Below are 26,569 nucleotides of genomic sequence, written 5' to 3'. Positions count from 1 at the left end.
AAAATAAAAAAAGCCCACCCAAAAAAAAAAACAAAAAAAACCTTGCCTAAACTAAACTACCAATAGCCCTTAAAAGGACCTTTTGCGGGGCATTGCCCCAAAGAAATCAGCTCTTTTACCTGTAAAAAAAAAAAAAAAACCCCAACAGTAAAACCCATCACCCACACAACCAACCCTAACTAAAAAAACCTAAGCTCCCCATTGCCCTGAAAAGGGCATTTGGATGGGCATTGCCCTTAAAAGGGCATTTAGCTCTATTGCGGCCCAAAGCCCTAACCTAAAATTCTATCAGCCAATCGGAATTAAGGTTGAAAAAATCCTATTGGCTGATCCAATCAGCCAATAGGATTGAGCTTGCATTAAATTGGCTGATTGGAACAGCCAATAGAATGCAAGCTCAATCCTATTGGCTGATTGGATCAGCCAATAGGATTGAAGTTCAATCCTATTGGCTGATTGCATCAGCCAATATGATTTTTTCACCCTTAATTCCGATAGGCTGATAGAGTTCTATCAGCCAATCGGAATCTAACGGATGCCATCTTGGATGACGTAATTTAAAGGTACCTTTATTCAGCAAGAAGACGTAGTTGGAAGAGGATGCTCTGCGCTGGAGGTCTTGAAGATGGAGCCGCTCCGAGCCGGATGGATGAAGATAGAAGATGCCGTCTGGATGAAGACTTCTGCCCGTCTGGAGGACCACTTCTGCCCGTCTGGAGGACCACTTCTGCCGGCTTCGTTGAGGACATCTTGCGGCTTGGATGAAGACTTCTCACGGTAAGTGAATATTCGGGGGTTAGTGGTAGGATTTTTTTAAGGGTGTATTGGGTGGGGGGGGGGTTAGGTTAGGGCTTTTTTACTGTTGGGGGGGATGTTTGTATTTTTTTTTTACAGGTAAAAGAGCTGATTTCTTTGGGGCAATACCCCGCAAAAGGCCCTTTTAAGGGCTATTGGTAGTTTAGGCTAGGTTTTTTTTTTTTTTTTTTTTTGGGTGGGCTTTTTTTATTTTGATAGGGCTATTAGATTAGGTGTAATTAGTTTAAAGATCTTGCAATTTGTTTTTTATTTTCTGCAATTTAGTGTGGGTTTTTTTGCAAGTTAGCTAATTTTATTTAATTTATTTAAAGGGACACTGTACCCAAAAAAATTATTTTGTGATTCAGATTGAGCATGAAATTTTAAGCAACTTTCTAATTTACTCCTATTATCAAATTTACTTCTTTCTCTTGGTATCTTTATTTGAAATGCAAGAATGTAAGTTTAGATTTCGGCCCATTTTTGGTGAACAACCTGGGTTGTCCTTGCTGATTTGTGGATAAATTCATCCATCAATAAAAAAGTGCTGTCCAGAGTACTGAACCCAAAAAAAAAAAAAAAAAAGCTTAGATGCCTTCTTTTTCAAATAATGATAATAGCAAGAGAACGAAGAAAAATTGATAATAGGAGTAAATTAGAAAGTTGCTTAAAATTGCATGCTCTTTCTGAATTACAAAAGTACATTTTTGGGTACAGTGTCCCTTTAATTGTATTTAAAGGGACATTAAAGGGACATGAAACCCACATTTTTTCTTTCATGATTTAGAAAGAGAATGCAATTTTAAACATCTTTCTAATTTACTTCTATTATCTAATTTGTTTTATTCTCTTGATATTCTTTGCTGAAAAGCATATCTAGATATGCTCAGTAGCTGCTGATTGGTTGCTGCACATAGAAGCCTCATGTGATTGGCTCACCCATGTGCATTGCTTTTTCTTCAAATAAGGATATCTAAAAAATTAGGCAAAATAAATAATAGAAGTAAATTGTAATGTTGTTTAAATTTGTATGTTCTATCTGAATCATGAAAGAAAGATTTTGGGTTTAGTGGCCCTTTAATTTAGGTAATTTATTTAATTGTAGTGTAGTGTTAGGTGTTATTGTAACTTAGGTTAGGTTTCATTTTACAGGTAAATTTGCATTTATTTTAGCTAGGTAGTTAGTAAATAGTTAATAACTATTTAGTAACTATTCTACCTAGTTAAAATAAATACAAATTTGCCTGTAAAATAAAAATAAAACCTAAGATAGCTACAATGTAACTATTAGTTATATTGTAGCTAGCTTATGATTTATTTTACAGGTAAGTATTTAGTTTTAAATAGGAATTATTTAGTTATTAATAGTAAGTTTTATTTAGATTTATTTTAATTATATTTAGGTTAGGGCAGGGGTGTCCAAACTTTGCTCTCCAGAGGTTTTGGAACTACATTTCCGATGATGCTCAGCCAGGATTTTATCTAGCTGAGCATCATGGGAAATGTAGTTCCAAAACCTCTGGAGAACAAAGTTTGGACACCCCTGGGTTAGGGGTATTAGGGTTAGACTTAGATTTAGGGGTTAAAGGATTACTTTCTGTTATAATTTTTAAGCTAAACAACTAACTTATTAAAGTTATTAAACATTAATTAAAACCTACTGACCTATATTTTCTCCAAAACGAAGTTTCATAACGTTCTAAAAGTTATATCTTTTATTCGCCGATGAGGTCACGTTATCCTGCCCAATATTTTCAAGCCCTGCGTGTTCAAAATACTTAAACCAATAACTTTGTGTTAAAAGCGCCATTTTGAAACCTAGGTATCGTAAACGGATTGGTACAGAGCAAAGGATACCCACGGAGTGGGTTTGGAAAACAATTAAATTTGCAGGCAAGATTTCTGATATACGGTACAGATATGTTAATGCTATTGATAAAAAGCGTATTTGGGGTAGTTAGTTAGTAACAGGCATAGAAAATATTTACTTACAGTGGCCCTTTAATAAATGTAATATAGTGGCGGCGACGTTGGGGGCGGCAGATTAGGGGTTAATAAATGTAGGTAGGTGGCGGCGATGTTAGGGACAGCAGATTAGGGGTTAATAATATTCAACTAATGTTTGTGAGGCGGGAATGCGGCGGTTTAGGGGTTAATATGTTTATTCTAGTGGCGGCGATGTCCGGAGTGGCAGATTAGGGGTTAATAATTTAATTTTAGTGTTTGAGGTGAGGGAGGGCTTCGGTTTAGGGGTTAATAGGTAGTTTATCGGTGTTAGTGTACTTTTTAGCACTTTAGTTATGAGTTTTATGTTACAGCTTTGTAGCGTAAAACTCATAATTACTGACTTTAAAATGCGTTACAAATCTTGCGGTATAGGCTGTACCGCTCACTTTTTGGCCTTCCAGGACAAGCTTGTAATACCGGCGCTATGGAAGTCCCATTGAAAATAGACTATACGCAAATTGCGTAAGTTGATTTGCAATATGGCCAAAAAAGTGTGTGGTACAGCTGTACCTACAAGACTCGTAATAGCAGCGGGCGTAAAAAAGCAGCGTTAGGACCTGTTAACGCTGCTTTTTCACCTTACCGCAAAACTCATAATCTAGCCGATTGTTAGCCTGTTCTATGGTGATTTACCACCTGGGTGCAGCTTTTTAGCCCAGTAATGCTTTTCACAGAGTAGAACGTTCCTGTAGTATCAGTCTGATCCAACCTATTACGGTCAGTCCAGCGTCGAAATAACAGGCAATTCCTCTCTGAACAAGGAACATAGCAACCCCAGACAATCGTTTCGGCCTTCATTGGGCCTCGTCAGTGGGGTGCAGCCTTATTCCTCTAAGCACATTGAGCAAGGAGTCCACGTCTGGTTGCCCCTTTTTCCCATAGGGAGACTAAATACATACAGAGAGAAGTGCACTCACAGGAACAAACAACTGGCTCATTACCATTGTTAGCCTGTTCTATGGCGATTTACCACCTGGGTGCAGCTTTTTAGCCCAGCAATGCTTCTCACAGAGTAGAACTTTCCTGTAGTATATCAGTCTGATCCCGCCTATTACGGTCAGTCCAGTGCCGAAATACCAGGCAATTCCTCTCTGAACAAGGAACATAGCAACCCCAGACGATCATTTCTGCCTTCATTGGGCCTCGTCAGTGAGGTGTAGCCATATTCCTCTAAGCACACTGAGCAAGGAGTCCATGTCTGGTTTGCCCTTTTTCCCATAGGGAGACTAAACACACAGAGAGAAATGCATTCACAGGAACAAACAACTGGCTCAATACTACTGTTAGCCTGTTCTATGGCGATTTACCACCTGGGTGCAGCTTTTTATATATATATATATATATATATATATATATATATATATATATATATATACACACACACACACACACACATGCTATTAATTTATGTGTGTGCCTGCTATATATACACACATGCTATTAATTTATGTGTGTGCCTGCCATATATACACATGCTATTAATTTATGTGTGTGCCTGCTATATATACACATGCTATTGATTTATGTGTGTGCCTGCTACATATACACATGCTATTAATTTATGTGTGTGCCTGCTATATATACACATGCTATTGATTTATGTGTGTGCCTGCTATATATACACATGCTATTAATTTATGTGTGCCTGCTATATATATATACACATGCTATTAATTTATGTGTGTGTCTGCTATATATAATTTATGTGTGTGCCTGCTATATATACACATGCTATTAATTTATGTGTGTGCCTGCTATATATACACATGCTATTAATTTATGTGTGTGCCTGCCATATATACACATGCTATTCATTTATGTGTGTGCCTGCCATATATACACATGCTATTCATTTATGTGTGCCTGCCATATATACACATGCTATTAATGTGTGCCTGCTACGTATATATATATATATATATATATATATATATATACACATGCTATTAAATTATGTGTGTGTCTGCTATATATACACATGCTATTAATTTATGTGTGTGCCTGCTATATATACACATGCTATTAATTTATGTGTGTGCCTGCTATATATACACATGCTATTAATTTATGTGTGTGCCTGCCATATATACACATGCTATTCATTTATGTGTGTGCCTGCCATATATACACATGCTATTCATTTATGTGTGCCTGCCATATATACACATGCTATTCATTTATGTGTGTGCCTGCTATATATACACACATGCTATTAATTTATGTGTGCCTGCCATATATACACATGCTATTAATTTATGTGTGTGCCTGCTATATATACACACATGCTATTAATTTATGTGTGTGCCTGCCATATATACACATACTATTAATGTATGTGTGAGCCTGCCATATATACACATGCTATTAATTTATGTGTGCCTGCTATATATACACATGCTATTAATTTATGTGTGTGCCTGCTATATATATATACACACATGCTGTTAATTTATGTGTTTGCCTGCTATATATACACATGCTATTAATTTATGTGTGTGCCTGCCATATATACACATGCTATTAATTTATGTGTGCCTACTATATATACACATGCTATTAATTTATGTGTGCCTGCTATATATACACATGCTATTAATTTGTGTGTGCCCCGAAGGTGCATAAGTCCCTGTCACAAGTTGCTGGTCGTCCAATCGTTAGTGGAATTGGATCCCTTTTTGAACATACATCAGAATGGCTTGATGCCATATTCTGTCCTTTGGTTCAGGCTCTTCCGAGTTACTTACAAGACACTAAACATGTACTAAGAGTCATGGACAATTTACAATGGGATTCCACTAACAGTTGGATGACAGTAGATGTCACTGTCTTATACTCATCTTTACCTCATGAGTTAGGTCTTTTGGCTTTGGATTTCATTTTAACCAACTATTCTAATGTAAGTATTGACTTCAAGAAGTATGTAATTAAAGTTACAAGCTTTATCCTATGTCACAATTATTTTGAGTTTGAGGGGGTTTTTTTTATCTCCAGAGGTGTGGGACAGCGATGGGGGCCAAGTTTGCTCCCTCGTACGGCAACCTGTACATGGGTTGGTGGAAGCTGACCCACATCTATGGAGATTCGAACCCCTTCAGACTCAATATTTCATACTATGGTCGCTTTATAGACGACCTACTTTTAATTTGGATAGGTGAAATGGAGGATAAAGAAAAATGTCTTATGTATATCAATCATAATAATCTCAACTTCACTTCGGAGGTCCATAAAACCACTATCAACTTCCTCGATATTTCCTTACAGGGAACTAAGGAAGGTACAATTGAGAGCAGTATATACAGGAAGCCTATATCAGGCAACTCAGAGCTGCATGCAAAAAGTTGCCACCCTAAAAATGTTACATATTTAATAGCAAAGGGTCAATTGATCAGAGCCAAGAGGAACTGCTCTACTCATGAAACATTTATTAAACATCAGAAAGATTTACTTGACCGTTTAGACAAGAGGGGATACCCCAAGAAAGTGGTTAACAGGGCAGTTCATGAAGTCCAGAAAATTGATCGCAATATCATGTTAAAAGATAAAGATAAGAAACAAATTAAACAAAAGCCAGGTCAAGTTACGTTTGTAACAGATTTTAGTTCTGACTACCAGTCTGTATGTGACATTATCAAGAAACACTTTAAACTTCTTGTGGCAGATGACAAGCTTATAAACTGTGTATCCAAAGGGATCAGATGTTCTTACCGTCGTAACAAAACATTAGGTAACTATTTGTCACCCACAGTTTTAAGCAATCCTTCTGCCACAACGAGTTCTTGGCTGACATCTAAGGGTATGTTTAGATGTGGGAGCAGTAGGTGCAAAGCCTGTGATTATATTGTTATAGCTATTAATTTATGTGTGCCTGCTATATATACACATGCTATTAATTTATATGTGTGCCTGCTATATATACACATGCTATTAATTTATATGTGTGCCTGCTATATATACACATGCTATTAATTTATATGTGTGCCTGCTATATATATATACACGTGCTATTAATTTATATGTGTGCCTGCTATATATATATATACACATGCTATTAATTTATGTGTGCCTGCCATATATACACATGCTATTCATTTATGTGTGTGCCTGCTATATATACACACATGCTATTAATTTATGTGTGTGCCTGCCATATATACACATACTATTAATGTATGTGTGAGCCTGCCATATATACACATGCTATTAATTTATGTGTGCCTGCTATATATACACATGCTATTAATTTATGTGTGTGCCTGCTATATATATACACATGCTGTTAATTTATGTGTTTGCCTGCTATATATACACATGCTATTAATTTATGTGTGTGCCTGCCATATATGCACATGCTATTAATTTATGTGTGCCTACTATATATACACATGCTATTAATTTATGTGTGCCTGCTATATATACACATGCTATTAATTTGTGTGTGCCCCGAAGGTGCATAAGTCCCTGTCACAAGTTGCTGGTCGTCCAATCGTTAGTGGAATTGGATCCCTTTTTGAACATACATCAGAATGGCTTGATGCCATATTCTGTCGTTTGGTTCAGGCTCTTCCGAGTTACTTACAAGACACTTAAACATGTACTAAGAGTCATGGACAATTTACAATGGGATTCCACTAACAGTTGGATGACAGTAGATGTCACTGTCTTATACTCATCTTTACCTCATGAGTTAGGTCTTTTGGCTTTGGATTTCATTTTAACCAACTATTCTAATGTAAGTATTGACTTCAAGAAGTATGTAATTAAAGTTACAAGCTTTATCCTATGTCACAATTATTTTGAGTTTGAGGGGGTTTTTTTATCTCCAGAGGTGTGGGACAGCGATGGGGGCCAAGTTTGCTCCCTCGTACGGCAACCTGTACATGGGTTGGTGGAAGCTGACCCACATCTATGGAGATTCGAACCCCTTCAGACTCAATATTTCATACTATGGTCGCTTTATAGACGACCTACTTTTAATTTGGATAGGTGAAATGGAGGATAAAGAAAAATTTCTTATGTATATCAATCATAATAATCTCAACTTCACTTCGGAGGTCCATAAAACCACTATCAACTTCCTCGATATTTCCTTACAGGGAACTAAGGAAGGTACAATTGAGAGCAGTATATACAGGAAGCCTATATCAGGCAACTCAGTGCTGCATGCAAAAAGTTGCCACCCTAAAAATGTTACATATTTAATAGCAAAGGGTCAATTGATCAGAGCCAAGAGGAACTGCTCTACTCATGAAACATTTATCAAACATCAGAAAGATTTACTTGACCGTTTAGACAAGAGGGGATACCCCAAGAAAGTGGTTAACAGGGCAGTTCATGAAGTCCAGAAAATTGATCGCAATATCATGTTAAAAGATAAAGATAAGAAACAAATTAAACAAAAGCCAGGTCAAGTTACGTTTGTAACAGATTTTAGTTCTGACTACCAGTCTGTATGTGACATTATCAAGAAACACTTTAAACTTCTTGTGGCAGATGACAAGCTTATAAACTGTGTATCCAAAGGGATCAGATGTTCTTACCGTCGTAACAAAACATTAGGTAACTATTTGTCACCCACAGTTTTAAGCAATCCTTGTGCCACAACGAGTTCTTGGCTGACATCTAAGGGTATGTTTAGATGTGGGAGCAGTAGGTGCAAAGCCTGTGATTATATTGTTATATATATATACACACATGCTATTAATTTATGTGTGCCTGCTATATATACACATGCTATTAATTTATATGTGTGCCTGCTATATATACACATGCTATTAATTTATATGTGTGCCTGCTATATATACACATGCTATTAATTTATATGTGTGCCTGCTATATATATACACATGCTATTAATTTATATGTGTGCCTGCTATATATACACACATGCTATTAATTTATATGTGTGCCTGCTATATATATACACATGCTATTAATTTATATGTGTGCCTGCTATATATATATACACATGCTATTAATTTATATCTGTGCCTGCTATATATATATATATACACGTGCTATTAATTTATATGTGTGCCTGCTATATATATATATATATATATATATATATATACACATGCTATTAATTTAAATATTCATATGAAACCTAAGACTACTACACAAATAAAAAACAGGCAGACCAAATAGGCGCACAGGAGCAGGCATAAAAACTGTGTGTATCTGTGTACTATAGCTTGTAAATAAAATTACCAGATTTTTGAGAAGTTCACATCCTAGGCCACCGGCTCCAACAACTAAAATCTTACAGGTTTCTAAGAGAAATTGGAGAGACTGTAAAAAAAAATAAAAAAATACATCAGTACATAGTACTCGTGCTGAGACCAACTGCACTAAACGTAAGACTGTACTTGTATATTAAATAGTATGTTACATACATAAGACTGTACTTGTATATTTAATAGTAGGGTTATATACATAAGACTGTACTTGTATATTAAATAGTAGGGTTACATACATAAGACTGCACTTGTATATTAAATAGTATGTTAAATACATAAGACTGCACTTGTATATTAAATAGTATGTTACATACATAAGACTGTACTTGTATATTTAATAGTAGGGTTGTCATACATAAGACTGTACTTGTATATTAAATAGTAGGGTTGCCATACATAAGACTGCACTTGTATATTAAATAGTAGGGTTGCATACATAAAACTGTACTTGTATATTAAATAGTAGGATTACATACATAAGACTGTACTTGTATATTAAATAGTAGGGTTACATACATAAGACTGTACTTGTATATTAAATAGTAGGGTTACATACATAAGACTGTACTTGTATATTAAATAGTAGGGTTACATACATAAGACTGTACTTGTATATTAAATAGTAGGGTTACATACATAAGACTGTACATGTATATTAAATAGTAGGGTTACATACATAAGACTGTACATGTATATTAAATAGTAGGGTTACATACATAAGACTGTACTTGTATATTAAATAGTAGGGTTGCATACATAAGACTGTACTTGTATATTAAATAGTAGGGTTACATACATAAGGCTGTACTTGTATATTAAATAGTAGGGTTGCATACATAAGACTGTACTTGTATATTAAATAGTAGGGTTGGTTGCATACATAAGACTGTACTTGTATATTAAATAGTAGGGTTACATACATAAGACTGTACTTGTATATTAAATAGTAGGATTACATACATAAGACTGTACTTGTATATTAAATAGTAGGATTACATACATAAGACTGTACTTTTATATTAAATAGTAGGGTTACATACATAAGACTGTACTTGTATATTAGATAGTAGGATTACATACATAAGACTGTACTTGTATATTAAATAGTAGGATTGCATACATAAGACTGTACTTGTATATTAAATAGTAGGGTTACATACATAAGGCTGTACTTGTATATTAAATAGTAGGGTTGCATACATAAGACTGTACTTGTATATTAAATAGTAGGGTTGGTTGCATACATAAGACTGTACTTGTATATTAAATAGTAGGGTTACATACATAAGACTGTACTTGTATATTAAATAGTAGGGTTGCCATACATAAGACTGTACTTGTATATTAAATAGTAGGGTTGCATACATAAAACTGTACTTGTATATTAAATAGTAGGGTTACATACATAAGACTGTACTTGTATATTAAATAGTAGGATTACATACATAAGACTGTACTTGTATATTAAATAGTAGGATTACATACATAAGACTGTACTTTTATATTAAATAGTAGGGTTACATACATAAGACTGTACTTGTATATTAGATAGTAGGATTACATACATAAGACTGTACTTGTATATTAAATAGTAGGATTGCATACATAAGACTGTACTTGTATATTAAATAGTAGGGTTACATACATAAGGCTGTACTTGTATATTAAATAGTAGGGTTGCATACATAAGACTGTACTTGTATATTAAATAGTAGGGTTGGTTGCATACATAAGACTGTACTTGTATATTAAATAGTAGGGTTACATACATAAGACTGTACTTGTATATTAAATAGTAGGGTTGCCATACATAAGACTGTACTTGTATATTAAATAGTAGGGTTGCATACATAAAACTGTACTTGTATATTAAATAGTAGGGTTACATACATAAGACTGTACTTGTATATTAAATAGTAGGATTACATACATAAGACTGTACTTGTATATTAAATAGTAGGATTGCATACATAAGACTGTACTTGTATATTAAATAGTAGGGTTACATACACAAGACTGTACATGTATATTAAATAGTAGGGTTACATACATCTGTACTTGTATATTAAATAGTAGGGTTGCATACATAAGACTGTACTTGTATATTCAATAGTAGGGTTGCATACATAAGACTGTACTTGTATATTAAATAGTAGGGTTACATATATAAGACTGTACTGGTATATTAAATAGTAGGGTTACATATATAAAACTGTACTTGTATATTAAATAGTAGGGTTACATACATAAGGCTGTACTTGTATTATTGTATATTAAATAGTAGGGTCCTTTTAAACAGTCCTTTTGTGGTGTACTTAACCCAAAAAAAAAACCTTGTTGTAACTTTTGAATAGGGAGTTGACCAAATCCCCCCCCCCCCCCCCTTTTTGGTTAATGCACACCACCCAGCCCAGGTGTGTTCCAGACAATATAACTGTGGTATACATATAAAGCTAGGGAGTTTCACTCTGTGTAGACACGATTTGCTGCAGTGTGGAAACTGATTAGTGTTAGGACAAGTCTAATGTGGGAAACCTTGTAAGTGGTGACTGGCTTAGCAGAATATGATCATATTGTGTGACTAAGATCCCTATTTTTAATTTAAATTTAAACAGGTAATTTTTTGCAGCATAAATATTAGTCAATATTATTGTGAGATGTTTGTCCCAATCTTATTTGAACTATGTAAGTATATTTAGCAGACAGAAGTATATATAAATATGCTATAAATATGTGGACTTAAGTGGTTGGATGTGCACCAATACTTTTCTGTTAGCTTTTAAAAGGACACAAGTCAAAATTAAAATTTCATGAATCAGAGAGCAGCAATTTTAAACAACTTTCTATTTTACTTACATTAACAAAATGTGCACAGTCTTTTTATATTTACACTTTTTGAGACATCAGCTCAAAGAATGTGCAAGAATTCACAGAATATATGTATATGCATTTGTGATTGGCTGGTGCCTGTCACATGATACAGGGGGAGTGGAAATAGACATAACTTTGAAATGTGTGAGAAAAAAAATGTACTACTCATTTGAAGTTCAGACTTAGAGGGCGATTTATCAAGCTTAGGTGGATAGGGGCGCATATACGCGCCCTTGTCCTCACCTCTGGCTGGCTAAATTTCCCTGGCAGAATTCAGCATTGCACACGAACGCTATTTTGCGCTCGTGTGCAATCCCACCCCTGCCTGCGCACAGCCAATCACGCACGGGCAGGAGCTGTCAATCTCCCCGGTTGGCCTAGATTGGGGAGATTGAAATTCGCCACCTAAGAGGTGGCGAAAGGGTAGGAAGCAGCGGTCGCTTGTTAAATACGGCGTGCAGGTTCTCTTGAGGGAAAGCCTGCCGAAGAGCTTGATAAATCGCCCCTAAGTGCTATTGCATTGTCTTTTTATCATGTGTTTGTTGTTTATGCAAATCAAATGTAGCTCTCATCCTATTGGCTAATTTGAACAACCAATAGGATTTCAGTAGCTCTCATCCTATTGGCTGATTTGAATTTCAAGACTCAAATCAGCCAATAGGAATGCAAGGGACACCATTTTGAAAAGGCTCCCTTGCTTTGAAGATCCAGTGTACAGCGGTGACCGTATGAATAGGACGCTCCACGCCGGATGTCTTCAAGGATGGATCCGCTCCGCTGGGATGAAGATAGAAGACGCCGCCTGGATGAGGCCTTTTCGGCGCCTGGATGAGGATGGATGTCCGGTCTTCAGAAACTGTGAGTGGATCTTCGGGGGTTAGTGTTAGGTTTTTTTTTACTTTTTTGGGTGTTTTTTTTTTTTTAAGATTAGGGTTTAAAAGAGCTGAATGCCCTTTTTTTATTTAGGAAAATAGCTGAACAATCAAAAGTATATTGCAGTTATGCATTAACAGTAATCACAGAAATTAGTACCACAACATAGCACAACTGTCACTATATGATATTCTGCTCTAACAAAACTATACATTCGGTCGCAAAACGTAAAAACTAAAATCACATATTACCTCATATTTTCTCTATGACTGTAAGCATCCCCTAAGCATAATATCTGTGAGAATAGATTAGAGTCCCCCTATGTTAAATAGTGGCCACTCTTGGACCCCTTAATCGGTTGTTAGAAGCTAGTGTAGGGGAAGAAGGAGAAAGATAATAAAAGGGGAAAGAGGACAACGTAAGGTTCGATCATAAGAGCTGGTATGATATTACCTTATATGGGTTCCTCCTGAGCAATGGAGGGCGGCTCCTGTACCCCAAAAAATGTTAAGAACCTGGCAAGGGAAAGTTAGTAACTGATATGATCTTGCATGGACCTAATATACAAAGAGATTTTATATCTAATATGCCTAATATGATATCTATTAGGTTATTTGATAAAACTTGTGGCTACATTAGGATTACACACCCCATGGGACCGGGTATGGCTGTTGCAATTATCATAAAACTCTAATGTTGTCTAGTACTGGGGAATTGAAAAGTGTAGTAGGAATTTTGAGTAGGAGTATAGGCAACAGTATACCGTTGATCAGTGTAAGTGCTATAATATATACTGAGGTAAAGATGCCTGAATACCTCAATCTTGCTGAAAAATTGGACAATATAGCTTTAAATGTGGCACTTATATAGGTAGTTTTTAAATACCAGTGTCCCTGGTGATTTATTATAGCTCAAGGTTTAAAACTATTCTTGGGTGCAGGATAGTCTCATTTTAGATAAAGCATATCCATAATATGAGTACATATATGTCAGGTTAACCAATGATGTAAACTCCTAGTAAGGGGGTCCCCTTGCAAACTCGTGTGATATTACTTCAGACAATTCAACAACAGTAACATTCTCAAAGCATATTACCACCACATTGCTGGAAGTGGCTTTAGTGTATTTATACAATTAAAATACTTATTAGGTCTAGCAGCTCCTTGCAATTAATTAATACCGAGTGCTCACTGGCTTTCCTCCATTCAATGTGCACTGTATCATGCTGTCTCGGCCGCAGGCAGCACATTAACATAATAGGTAATAATGGGTTAAAATCAGAGCTATATCCTAAGTTGTAACAGTGATGTGAGCTCCTCCAATGTATGGTGCAACAGTGAGAATGCATTCTCATGCTAGGCATAACAACCCTTTTGAAGTAGTAGTTGAGATGATTTGATTAGGGATATACAAACTGAAAAGTATACAGCACCCACTATATTGTTAAAATTAGAGAAACTTAGCTTACCAAACAGATTGTACAGTTAATATGTGGGAGCAAACAGGCATGCACGTGTATTATAGTGGCTCAAAAAACCTCCAGGGATAGAAACTTGGAATACTCGCAGAGAATTTGATGTCCTATGTTAGATGGAAAGTTCTAGAGTATGTTCATAACAATATTAATAACAAATTTAAATTATAGAAGGGTAGCATCAGACATCTCAACAGGCTATGATTGAAAAACGTTAAACCTGGGAGCAGCAAGATACCTCTGGCAAGACATCAACCGATCCCAGACATGTGCATTGTGATTCCAGAGTAAGTTAAGCAGTACGTTCCATCATTTTTTATGTCCCTCAAGGCTTTACCCTTAGACCCACAAGAATAGTTCTTTGACGGTTTGCAGTCTCTCTTCGTGGGCACTCCTAGATTGCAGGGTAATGTAGTTAGATCTTGCGGCTCTGAGGGAACATCGAGCAGGATCTTTGCCAATAGAGACGTTTTGTGGGCGCTAGAGCCCTCTGGCTGGTCATTCAAATTCTTGTGCGAGCGATGTGCATCGATGGGGCTCAAAGGGATCGATGGATAGGTAAGTAGTACAGGAGGTCTTTGGTGGATAATAATCCTTGTATTTCCGGACGTGGTGGTAAGGACAGGTACTTCTCTGCATACTTCGTTCTCCACCTCAGGAACTATCTTGCGGGAATCCCCAGAGAAGGTTACCGGCACGCTCTCCCTACCGTTGTTGTTAGGGTTAAGCTGCAAAAGCCCTCCTGTGTTGTTCCGGACCCTGCTATCAGCCTTCTTGCAGACATCTCCGTTACCTGATGTAAGTGATAACTGCTGGGGCTCCGGAGTGCCGTCGCCTCCGTTAATCACTTCTGCTTGGTTAAGGTTGGCATCCCACGTGGGGAGTTGTGCTGCGTCCTGCAGGGTTTTAGTAAATAAGATCTGGTAAGAGTCGAGCAGGGCCTTGATCTCCTCCAGAGTCACATCCACCATCTCCATAAGGGGAATAAACATATGGTTCTAAGAAGAATCTGAGTTAGGTATTAGCAGCACATTATTGGCACTGTACTACGGCTGAGGCCCGCAGGTGCACCGGAAGATTAGGCTTGCAAGAATTTTGAAAATCTGGGTATGAAATGGAAGGACAGTTTCATCCTAGTAATATTATGTATACCACCAGCTTGCATGACAGAGTAGACAGATGATATCATATAGATAAGCCTGGAAAGCTGGAACAGCATTAAATCTTGCGACCTATCATGGCCGCCGCCCGGAAGTCCCCCTCCCCCTGAATGCCCTTTTAAGGGCAATGCCCATACAAATTCCCTTTTCAGGGCAATGGGTAGGTTTTTGTTAGAGTTAGGTTTTTTATTTTGGGGGGTTGGCTGGGTGGTGGGTTTTACTGTTGGGGGGGTCTTTGTATTTTCTTCAAGGTAAAAAAAAACGATTTCTTTAGGGCAATGCCCCACAAGGCCCTTTTAAGGGCTATTGGTAGTTTATTGTAGGCTAGGGGGTGTTTTTATTTTGGGGGGTCTTTTTTATTTTTATAGGGCTATTAGATTAGGTGTAATTGTTTTTATTTTTGATAATTTAATTTGTTATTTTTCGTAATTCGTATTTTTTATTTTTTGTAATTTTAGACTTAAATTGTTTTAGTAGGGTTAGGTTTTTTTAATGTGTAATTTAGTTTTTTTAATTGGTAGTTATTTTAATTTTAGTATAATAGTTATGTTAGATTAATTGCTAGTTTAAACTTAGGTTCTTTTAATTTCACAGGTAAATTTTTATTTATTTTAAGATAGAAATATTGTAATTTTAATTTAAAGTTAGGGGGTGATATAGGGGTTAATAGTTTAATTTATTAGTTGCAATGTGGAGGGGCTGGCGGTTAAGGGGTTAATTGGTTTAGTAAGTGGCGGCGTGTAGGAGAGCGGCGGAATAGGGGTTAATAACTTTATTATAGTGGCGGGATGTGGGCGGACGGGCGGCAGATAAGGAGTTAATAAGTTTTAAATAGTGTTTGTGATGCGGGAGGGCCTCGGTTTAGGGGTTAATGGGTAGTTTATGAGTGTTAGTGTACTTTGTAACAGTTTAGTTATGAGTTTTGTGGAACATTTTTGTTACACATAATCCATAACTACTGGTCTCAGATGGCGGTATGGATTGTGTCGGTATAGGCTGTAACGCAACCATTTTAGCTTCACCGCATAACCTGTAATACCGGCGCTATGGAAATCCCATGCAAAAACATTTTTTTGAGTGCGGGATTGATGTTGCATTACAGGCTAAAATGCTTGCGGTATAGCTATACCGACACGACTCGTTTTTACGCTCAAATGGCCATTTTTTCAGCTTTAAAACCGTAACGCCAAACTCGTAATCTAGCCGAGTGTTAGTTATAAAAAAAAACACTGTTTACACATGTTAAAATATGAAAATAATTAAAAATTAAAGTCAAAATTAAAGTTTCATAATTCAGATAAAGCAGCAACTTTCCAATATACTTCCATTATCAAAACATGCAAAAAATATATATATCATTATTAATATTCCCACATGCTCTTTACTACTATTATAAAAATTTTACTATCATTACTAATAATCCTGCATACTCTTTACTACCAATATATCATTTTTACTATCATTACTAATAATCCTGCATACTCTTTACTACCAATATATCATTTTTACTATCATTACTAATAATCCTGCATGTTCTTTACTACTGATATATCATTTTTACTATCATTACTAATAATCCTGCATACTCTTTACTACCGATATATAATTTTTACTATCATTACTAATAATCCTGCATGCTCCTTACTACTGATATATCATTTTTACTATCATTACTAATAATCACGCATACTCTTTACTACCGATATATCATTATTACTATCATTACTAATAATCCTACATGCTCTTTACTACCGATATATCATTTTTACTATCATTACTAATAATCCTGCATACTCTTTACTACCAATATATAATTTTTACTATCATTACTAATTATCCTGCATGCTCCTTACTACCGATATATCATTTTTACTATCATTACTAATAATCCTGCATACTCTTTACTACCGATATATCGTTTTTACTATCATTACTAATAATCCTGCATGCTCTTTACTATCAATATATCATTTTTACTCTCATTACTAATAATCCTGCATACTCTTTACTACCGATATATCATTTTTACTCTCATTACTAATAATCCTGCATGCTCTTTACTACCGATATATTGTTTTTACTATCATTACTGATAATCCTTCATGCTCTTTACTACCATTACTAATAATCCTGCATGCTCTTTACTACCGAGATATCATTTATACTATCATTACTAATAATCCTGCATTCTCTTTACTACCGATTCATCATTTTTACTATCATTACTAATAATCCTGCATACTCTTTACTACCAATATATCATTTTTACTATAATTACTAATAATCCTGCATGCTCTTTACTACCGATATATAATTTTTACTATCATTACTAATAATCCTGCATGATCTTTACTACCATTACTAATAATCCTGCATGCTTTGGCCTCATATGCTTAAACACAAGATAATGTAAACGTAATATTTCTCACTTCGTTGCTTGGTTCGAACTCGGGGTGTGTGAATGGTCCTGATCGCTCGAGGAACTTCTTGACATGGTTCCAGCGACCTTCCCAGTCTCCAGTGTCCCCACACCCACCATCCACAGTCATTCTGCACAGAACACAGTACAATTAGCTGATTATTCCCCTGCAAGTAACTGACATGTGACACAATACTATAGAAAGAGTACATTAGCTTTACTGATGAGCCACAAAGGACCTTTTTTTGTAACAGAAGCATAGAATCTCACTGACAATTTGTACTTATATAGTCTGTCACTAATAATAATATGCTTTAAACCTGAGATCATGCCCTAGATGTATATTGTTGCCCGTCTAATACATACCCAGTATATCCCTGATATCCAACATAAACGTAACAATGTGGGACCACCCCTGTATTAGCCACCCTCTCCATAGAAGCACTACATGGTAATTAACATATAATTGTCCAAACAATTTTCTAGACATGGATTATCTTTAACTCACATGTACTGCTCTGAAATATAAAATAAATCAATACTGTAAATCTAGATTTCCAGAAACTATATAAGCAACAAGATACTACGGTTTATGCTCAATATCCCTTTAAGAGGTATGATGACACAACGTTATTTGGCGAAAGTTACAGTATAATTTATATTGAAAAGGTTTTTGTTAAGGTCTAATCATCTACCACCTGCACTGAAAAGGCTTCATAGACTGACACTCATCTTTCTCTACATGAAGATCAGTTTAGCCCTAAATCAGGGAAATCAGGGGGAGAGAGTCTAAACAAAGACGGATTGTTTAACTGATCCCTGTTTTGCTTCTGAATGTAGTGTTGTATCTGCAATACATCACAGACGATGTTACCAAAGACCCATTATATACATTTACCTGATTTAAAGGGACACTAAACCCAAAAATTTTATTTCATGACTCAGAGTGTAAAAACAAATAAAAAATGTTTTCAAATTTACTTCTGTCATCAAGTTTGCGTCATTCTCATGTTATTCTTTGTTGAAGAGATATCTAGATAGGTAGCGTGCACATGCCTGGAGCAGTACATGACAGGAACTAGTGCTGCCACTTATTGTTCTTGCTAATCTATAACAATGTTACTAAACTGCTGCCATTTAGTTCTGCAGATACGTGCACGCTCATGAGTTTACGTCCCTAATTTTAAGCAAAAGATACCAAGAAAACAAAGAAAATGTCATAATAGAAGTAAAATGGAAACTTATTTAAAACTATGTTCTATATGAATCATAAAGGAAAATTTTGGGTTCTATGTCCCTTTAAAAGGTAATTACAGTGGAAAATGTAATGTCATTTTAGCACTTGCGAACCTGCAACCCCCAGCTCAGGTGACACAGAGAACTGCTGGTCCCGAGTGCACACTGCCAGTGAGCCAATCAGCAGTGCCTGTCGCACAGCATTGTCATGTGATCAATGCTGAGTTCTTAGCAGTTTTAACATGGGACAGCAGTTCTCTGTGTCACCTGGCTTCTGAGAGATACGTTGTGAGGGTTAAACACATACAGTAGAGGATCACTTGTGATAATATTGTATGCTCTGTAATTTGTGCCTTTAATATTTCTGTGACAACCGTTGATAACATATTGGCTGACAATTAGCAAAATTTACTACAGGTGTCTTCAGCTTCAACAGCCCCTCCAGTTGCAACGTTCTTCTATACAGGAAACTCATGCAAAACGCAGCGATGAGCGTTAGTGACTTAGCTATGTATGACAGAAGCTGGAGAAACTAGCAAGGCCAGTGAAGCTGTGAAATTTGTCTGATATGCATTGTATAAAGGGGACTGTGTTGTGCAATGTCTCAGTGTCTGCCTTCCTATAGCACAGCTGGTCTGTCAGTGTCTGCCTTCCTATAGCACAGCTGGTCTGTCAGTGTCTGCCTTCCTATAGCACCGCTGGTCTGTCAGTGTCTGCCTTCCTATAGCACAGCTAGTCTCTCTGTGTCTGCCTTCCTATAGCACAGCTAGTCTCTCAGTGTCTGCCTTCCTATAGCACAGCTAGTCTCTCAGTGTCTGCCTTCCTATAGCACAGCTAGTCTCTCAGTGTCTGCCTTCCTATAGCACAGCTAGTCTCTCAGTGTCTGCCTTCCTATAGCACAGCTAGTCTCTCAGTGTCTGCCTTCCTATAGCACAGCTAGTCTCTCAGTGTCTGCCTTCCTATAGCACAGCTAGTCTCTCAGTGTCTGCCTTCCTATAGCACAGCTAGTCTCTCAGTGTCTGCCTTCCTATAGCACAGCTAGTCTCTCAGTGTCTGCCTTCCTATAGCACAGCTAGTCTCTCAGTGTCTGCCTTCCTAAAGCACAGCTAGTCTCTCAGTGTCTGCCTTCCTATAGCACAGCTAGTCTCTCAGTGTCTGCCTTCCTATAGCACAGCTAGTCTCTCAGTGTCTGCCTTCCTATAGCACAGCTAGTCTCTCAGTGTCTGCCTTCCTATAGCACAGCTAGTCTCTCAGTGTCTGCCTTCCTATAGCACAGCTAGTCTCTCAGTGTCTGCCTTCCTATAGCACAGCTAGTCTATCAGTGTCTGCCTTCCTATAGCACAGCTAGTCTCTCAGTGTCTGCCTTCCTATAGCACAGCTAGTCTCTCAGTGTCTGCCTTCCTATAGCACAGCTAGTCTCTCAGTGTCTGCCTTCCTATAGCACAGCTAGTCTCTAAGTGTCTGCCTTCCTATAGCACAGCTAGTCTCTCAGTGTCTGCCTTCCTATAGCACAGCTAGTCTCTCAGTGTCTGCCTTCCTATAGCACAGCTAGTCTCTCAGTGTCTGCCTTCCTATAGCACAGCTAGTCTCTCAGTGTCTGCCTTCCTATAGCACAGCTAGTCTCTCAGTGTCTGCCTTCCTATAGCACAGCTAGTCTCTCAGTGTCTGCCTTCCTATAGCACAGCTAGTCTCTCAGTGTCTGCCTTCCTATAGCACAGCTAGTCTCTCAGTGTCTGCCTTCCTATAGCACAGCTAGTCTCTCAGTGTCTGCCTTCCTAAAGCACAGCTAGTCTCTCAGTGTCTGCCTTCCTATAGCACAGCTAGTCTCTCAGTGTCTGCCTTCCTATAGCACAGCTAGTCTCTCAGTGTCTGCCTTCCTATAGCACAGCTAGTCTCTCAGTGTCTGCCTTCCTATAGCACAGCTAGTCTCTCAGTGTCTGCGAGTCCCTCTCTGCATGGTGCAGCTTCAGTCTCAGTGTCTGCGAGACCCTCTCTGCATGGTGCAGCTTCAGTCTCAGTGTCTGTGAGTCCCTCTCTGCATGGTGCAGCTTCAGTCTCAGTGTCTGTGAGTCCCTCTCTGCATGGTGCAGCTTCAGTCTCAGTGTCTGTGAGTCCCTCTCTGCATGGTGCAGCTTCAGTCTCAGTGAATCCCTCTCTGTATGGTGCAGCTTCAGCCTCAGTGTCTGTGAGTCCCTCTCTGCATGGTGCAGCTTCAGTCTCAGTGTCTGCGAGTCCCTCTCTGCATGGTGCAGCTTCAGTCTCAGTGTCTGTGAGTCCCTCTCTGCATGGTGCAGCTTCAGTCTCAGTGAGTCCCTCTCTGCATGGTGCAGCTTCAGTCTCAGTGAATCCCTCTCTGTATGGTGCAGCTTCAGCCTCAGTGTCTGATTCCCTCTCTGCATGGTGCAGCTTCAGTCTCAGTGTCTGCGAGTCCCTCTCTGCAAGGTGCAGCTTCAGTCTCAGTGAATCCCTCTCTGCATGGTGCAACTTCAGTCTCAGTGTCTGCGAGTCCCTCTCTGCAAGGTGCAGCTTCAGTCTCAGTGTCTGCGAGTCCCTCTCTGCAAGGTGCAGCTTCAGTCTCAGTGTCTGCGAGTCCCTCTCTGCAAGGTGCAGCTTCAGTCTCAGTGTCTGCGAGTCCCTCTCTGCAAGGTGCAGCTTCAGTCTCAGTGAATCCCTCTCTGCAAGGTGCAGCTTCTGTCTCAGTGTCTGCGAGTCCCTCTCTGCAAGGTGCAGCTTCAGTCTCAGTGTCTGCGAGTCCCTCTCTGCAAGGTGCAGCTTCAGTCTCAGTGAATCCCTCTCTGCAAGGTGCAGCTTCTGTATCAGTGTCTGCGAGTCCCTCTCTGCAAGGTGCAGCTTCAGTCTCAGTGAATCCCTCTCTGCAAGGTGCAGCTTCTGTCTCAGTGTCTGCGAGTCCCTCCCTGCAAGGTGCAGCTTCAGTCTCAGTGAGTCCCTCTCTGCATGGTGCAGCTTCTGTCTCAGTGTCTGCGAGTCCCTCTCTGCATGGTGCAGCTTCAGTCTCAGTGTCTGCGAGTCCCTCTTTGTATGGTGCAGCTTCATTCTCAGTGTCTGCGAGTCCCTCTCTGCAAGGTGCAGCTTCAGTCTCAGTGAATCCCTCTCTGCAAGGTGCAGCTTCTGTCTCAGTGTCTGCGAGTCCCTCCCTGCAAGGTGCAGCTTCAGTCTCAGTGAGTCCCTCTAAGCATGGTGCAGCTTCTGTCTCAGTGTCTGCGAGTCCCTCTCTGCATGGTGCAGCTTCAGTCTGTGTCTGCGAGTCCCTCTCTGCATGGCGCAGCTTCAGTCTCAGCGAGTCCCTCTCTGCATGGTGCAGCTTCAGTCTCAGTGAGTCCCACTCTGCATGGTGCAGCTTCAGTCTCAGTGTCTGTGAGTCCCTCTCTGCATGGTGCAGCTTCAGTCTCAGTGTCTGTGAGTCCCTCTCTGCATGGTGCAGCTTCAGTCTCAGTGTCTGTGAGTCCCTCTCTGCATGGTGCAGCTTCAGTCTCAGTGTCTGTGAGTCCCTCTCTGCATGGTGCAGCTTCAGTCTCAGTGTCTGTGAGTCCCTCTCTGCATGGTGCAGCTTCAGTCTCAGTGTCTGTGAGTCCCTCTCTGCATGGTGCAGCTTCAGTCTCAGTGTCTGCGAGTCCCTCTCTGCATGGTGCAGCTTCAGTCTCAGTGTCTGTGAGTCCCTCTCTGCATGGTGCAGCTTCAGTCTCAGTGTCTGTGAGTCCCTCTCTGCATGGTGCAGCTTCAGTCTCAGTGTCTGTGAGTCCCTCTCTGCATGGTGCAGCTTCAGACTCAGTGTCTGTGGGTCCCTCTCTGCATGGTGCATATTCAGTGTCTGTGAGTCCCTCTCTGCATGGTGCAGCTTCAGTCTCAGTGTCTGTAAGTCCCTGTCTGCATGATGCAGCTTCAGTCTCAGTATCTGCGAGTCCCTCTCTGGATGGTGCAGCTTCAGTCTCAGTGTCTGTGAGTCCCTCTCTGCATGATGCATATTCAGTGTCTGTGAGTCCCTCTCTGCATGGTGCAGCTTCAGTCTCAATGTCTGTGAGCCCCTCTCTGCATGATGCATATTCAGTGTCTGTGAGTCCCTCTCTGGATGGTGCAGCTTCAGTCTCAGTGTCTGTGAGTCCCTCTCTGCATGATGCATATTCAGTGTCTGTGAGTCCCTCTCTGCATGGTGCAGCTTCAGTCTCAGTGTCTGCGAGTCCCTCTCTGCATGGTGCAGCTTCAGTCTCAGTGTCTGTGGGTCCCTCTCTGCAAGGTGCAGCTTCAGTCTCAGTGAATCCCTCTCTGCAAGGTGCAGCTTCTGTCTCAGTGTCTGCGAGTCCCTCCCTGCAAGGTGCAGCTTCAGTCTCAGTGAGTCCCTCTCTGCATGGTGCAGCTTCTGTCTCAGTGTCTGCGAGTCCCTCTCTGCATGGCGCAGCTTCAGTCTGTGTCTGCGAGTCCCTCTCTGCATGGCGCAGCTTCAGTCTCAGTGTCTGCGAGTCCCTCTCTGCATGGTGCAGCTTCAGTCTGTGTCTGCAAGTCCCTCTCTGCATGGCGCAGCTTCAGTCTCAGTGTCTGCGAGTCCCTCTCTGCATGGTGCAGCTTCAGTCTCAGTGTCTGCGAGTCCCTCTCTGCATGGTGCAGCTTCAGTCTCAGTGTCTGCGAGTCCCTCTCTGCATGGTGCATATTCAGTGTCTGTGAGTCCCTCTCTGCATGGTGCATATTCAGTCTCAGTGTCTGTAAGTCCCTCTCTGCATGATGCAGCTTCAGTCTCAGTATCTGTGAGTCCCTCTCTGGATGGTGCAGCTTCAGTCTCAGTGTCTGCGAGTCCCTCTCTGCATGGTGCAGCTTCAGTCTCAGTGTCTGCGAGTCCCTCTCTGCATGGTGCAGCTTCAGTCTCAGTGTCTGTGGGTCCCTCTCTGCATGGTGCATATTCAGTGTCTGTGAGTCCCTCTCTGCATGGTGCATATTCAGTCTCAGTGTCTGTAAGTCCCTCTCTGCATGATGCAGCTTCAGTCTCAGTATCTGTGAGTCCCTCTCTGGATGGTGCAGCTTCAGTCTCAGTGAATCCCTCTCTGTATGGTGCAGCTTCAGCCTCAGTGTCTGTGATTCCCTCTCTGCATGGTGCAGCTTCAGTCTCAGTGTCTGCGAGTCCCTCTCTGCAAGGTGCAGCTTCAGTCTCAGTGAATCCCTCTCTGCATGGTGCAACTTCAGTCTCAGTGTCTGCGAGTCCCTCTCTGCAAGGTGCAGCTTCAGTCTCAGTGAATCCCTCTCTGCAAGGTGCAGCTTCTGTCTCAGTGTCTGCGAGTCCCTCCCTGCAAGGTGCAGCTTCAGTCTCAGTGAGTCCCTCTAAGCATGGTGCAGCTTCTGTCTCAGTGTCTGCGAGTCCCTCTCTGCATGGTGCAGCTTCAGTCTGTGTCTGCGAGTCCCTCTCTGCATGGCGCAGCTTCAGTCTCAGCGAGTCCCTCTCTGCATGGTGCAGCTTCAGTCTCAGTGAGTCCCACTCTGCATGGTGCAGCTTCAGTCTCAGTGTCTGTGAGTCCCTCTCTGCATGGTGCAGCTTCAGTCTCAGTGTCTGTGAGTCCCTCTCTGCATGGTGCAGCTTCAGTCTGTGTCTGTGAGTCCCTCTCTGCATGGTGCAGCTTCAGTCTCAGTGTCTGTGAGTCCCTCTCTGCATGGTGCAGCTTCAGTCTCAGTGTCTGTGAGTCCCTCTCTGCATGGTGCAGCTTCAGTCTCAGTGTCTGTGAGTCCCTCTCTGCATGGTGCAGCTTCAGTCTCAGTGTCTGTGAGTCCCTCTCTGCATGGTGCAGCTTCAGTCTCAGTGTCTGTAAGTCCCTGTCTGCATGATGCAGCTTCAGTCTCAGTATCTGCGAGTCCCTCTCTGGATGGTGCAGCTTCAGTCTCAGTGTCTGTGAGTCCCTCTCTGCATGATGCATATTCAGTGTCTGTGAGTCCCTCTCTGGATGGTGCAGCTTCAGTCTCAGTGTCTGTGAGTCCCTCTCTGCATGATGCATATTCAGTGTCTGTGAGTCCCTCTCTGCATGGTGCAGCTTCAGTCTCAGTGTCTGCGAGTCCCTCTCTGCATGGTGCAGCTTCAGTCTCAGTGTCTGCGAGTCCCTCTCTGCATGGTGCAGCTTCAGTCTCAGTGTCTGTGGGTCCCTCTCTGCAAGGTGCAGCTTCAGTCTCAGTGAATCCCTCTCTGCAAGGTGCAGCTTCTGTCTCAGTGTCTGCGAGTCCCTCCCTGCAAGGTGCAGCTTCAGTCTCAGTGAGTCCCTCTCTGCATGGTGCAGCTTCTGTCTCAGTGTCTGCGAGTCCCTCTCTGCATGGTGCAGCTTCAGTCTGTGTCTGCGAGTCCCTCTCTGCATGGCGCAGCTTCAGTCTCAGTGTCTGCGAGTCCCTCTCTGCATGGTGCAGCTTCAGTCTGTGTCTGCGAGTCCCTCTCTGCATGGCGCAGCTTCAGTCTCAGTGTCTGCGAGTCCCTCTCTGCATGGTGCAGCTTCAGTCTCAGTGTCTGCGAGTCCCTCTCTGCATGGTGCAGCTTCAGTCTCAGTGTCTGCGAGTCCCTCTCTGCATGGTGCATATTCAGTGTCTGTGAGTCCCTCTCTGCATGGTGCATATTCAGTCTCAGTGTCTGTAAGTCCCTCTCTGCATGATGCAGCTTCAGTCTCAGTATCTGTGAGTCCCTCTCTGGATGGTGCAGCTTCAGTCTCAGTGTCTGCGAGTCCCTCTCTGCATGGTGCAGCTTCAGTCTCAGTGTCTGCGAGTCCCTCTCTGCATGGTGCAGCTTCAGTCTCAGTGTCTGTGGGTCCCTTTCTGCATGGTGCATATTCAGTGTCTGTGAGTCCCTCTCTGCATGGTGCATATTCAGTCTCAGTGTCTGTAAGTCCCTCTCTGCATGATGCAGCTTCAGTCTCAGTATCTGTGATTCCCTCTCTGGATGGTGCAGCTTCAGTCTCAGTGTCTGTGAGTCCCTCTCTGCATGGTGCAGCTTCCGTCTCAGTGAGTCCCTCTCTGCATGGTGCAGCTTAAGTCTCAGTGTCTGCGAGTCCCTCTCTGCATGGTGCAGCTTCAGTCTCAGTGTCTGTGAGTCCCTCTTTGTATGGTGCAGCTTCATTCTCAGTGTCTGCGAGTCCCTCTCTGCATGGTGCAGCTTCAGTCTCAGTGTCTGCGAGTCCCTCTCTGCATGGTGCAGCTTCAGTCTGTGTCTGCGAGTCCCTCTCTGCATGGTGCAGCTTCAGTCTCAGTGTCTGCGAGTCCCTCTCTGCATGGTGCAGCTTCAGTCTCAGTGTCTGTGAGTCCCTCTCTGCATGGTGCAGCTTCAGTCTCAGTATCTGTGGGTCCCTCTCTGCATGGTGCATATTCAGTGTCTGTGAGTCCCTCTCTGCATGGTGCAGCTTCAGTCTCAGTGTCTGTAAGTCCCTCTCTGCATGATGCAGCTTCAGTCTCAGTATCTGTGAGTCCCTCTCTGGATGGTGCAGCTTCAGTCTCAGTGTCTGTGAGTCCCTCTATGCATGATGCATAT

General features: G+C 40.6%; 1 protein-coding gene across 1 annotated transcript in view; it reads right to left on the bottom strand.

Moving 5' to 3' along the window:
• Positions 1–26,569, bottom strand: part of UBA3 (ubiquitin like modifier activating enzyme 3) — a gene marked incomplete in the record, with an annotated part of 304,856 nt that overhangs the window by 258,292 nt on the left and 19,995 nt on the right. The window contains 2 exon segments of the mRNA XM_053720683.1: positions 9,010–9,090; positions 17,846–17,966. Of these exon segments, the coding sequence (XP_053576658.1) occupies positions 9,010–9,090; positions 17,846–17,966 (202 nt within the window).

Source organism: Bombina bombina, chromosome 7, assembly GCF_027579735.1.
Source record: "Bombina bombina isolate aBomBom1 chromosome 7, aBomBom1.pri, whole genome shotgun sequence".
NCBI lineage: Eukaryota > Metazoa > Chordata > Amphibia > Anura > Bombinatoridae > Bombina > Bombina bombina.
This window is presented reverse-complemented; position numbering and strand designations above follow the sequence as displayed.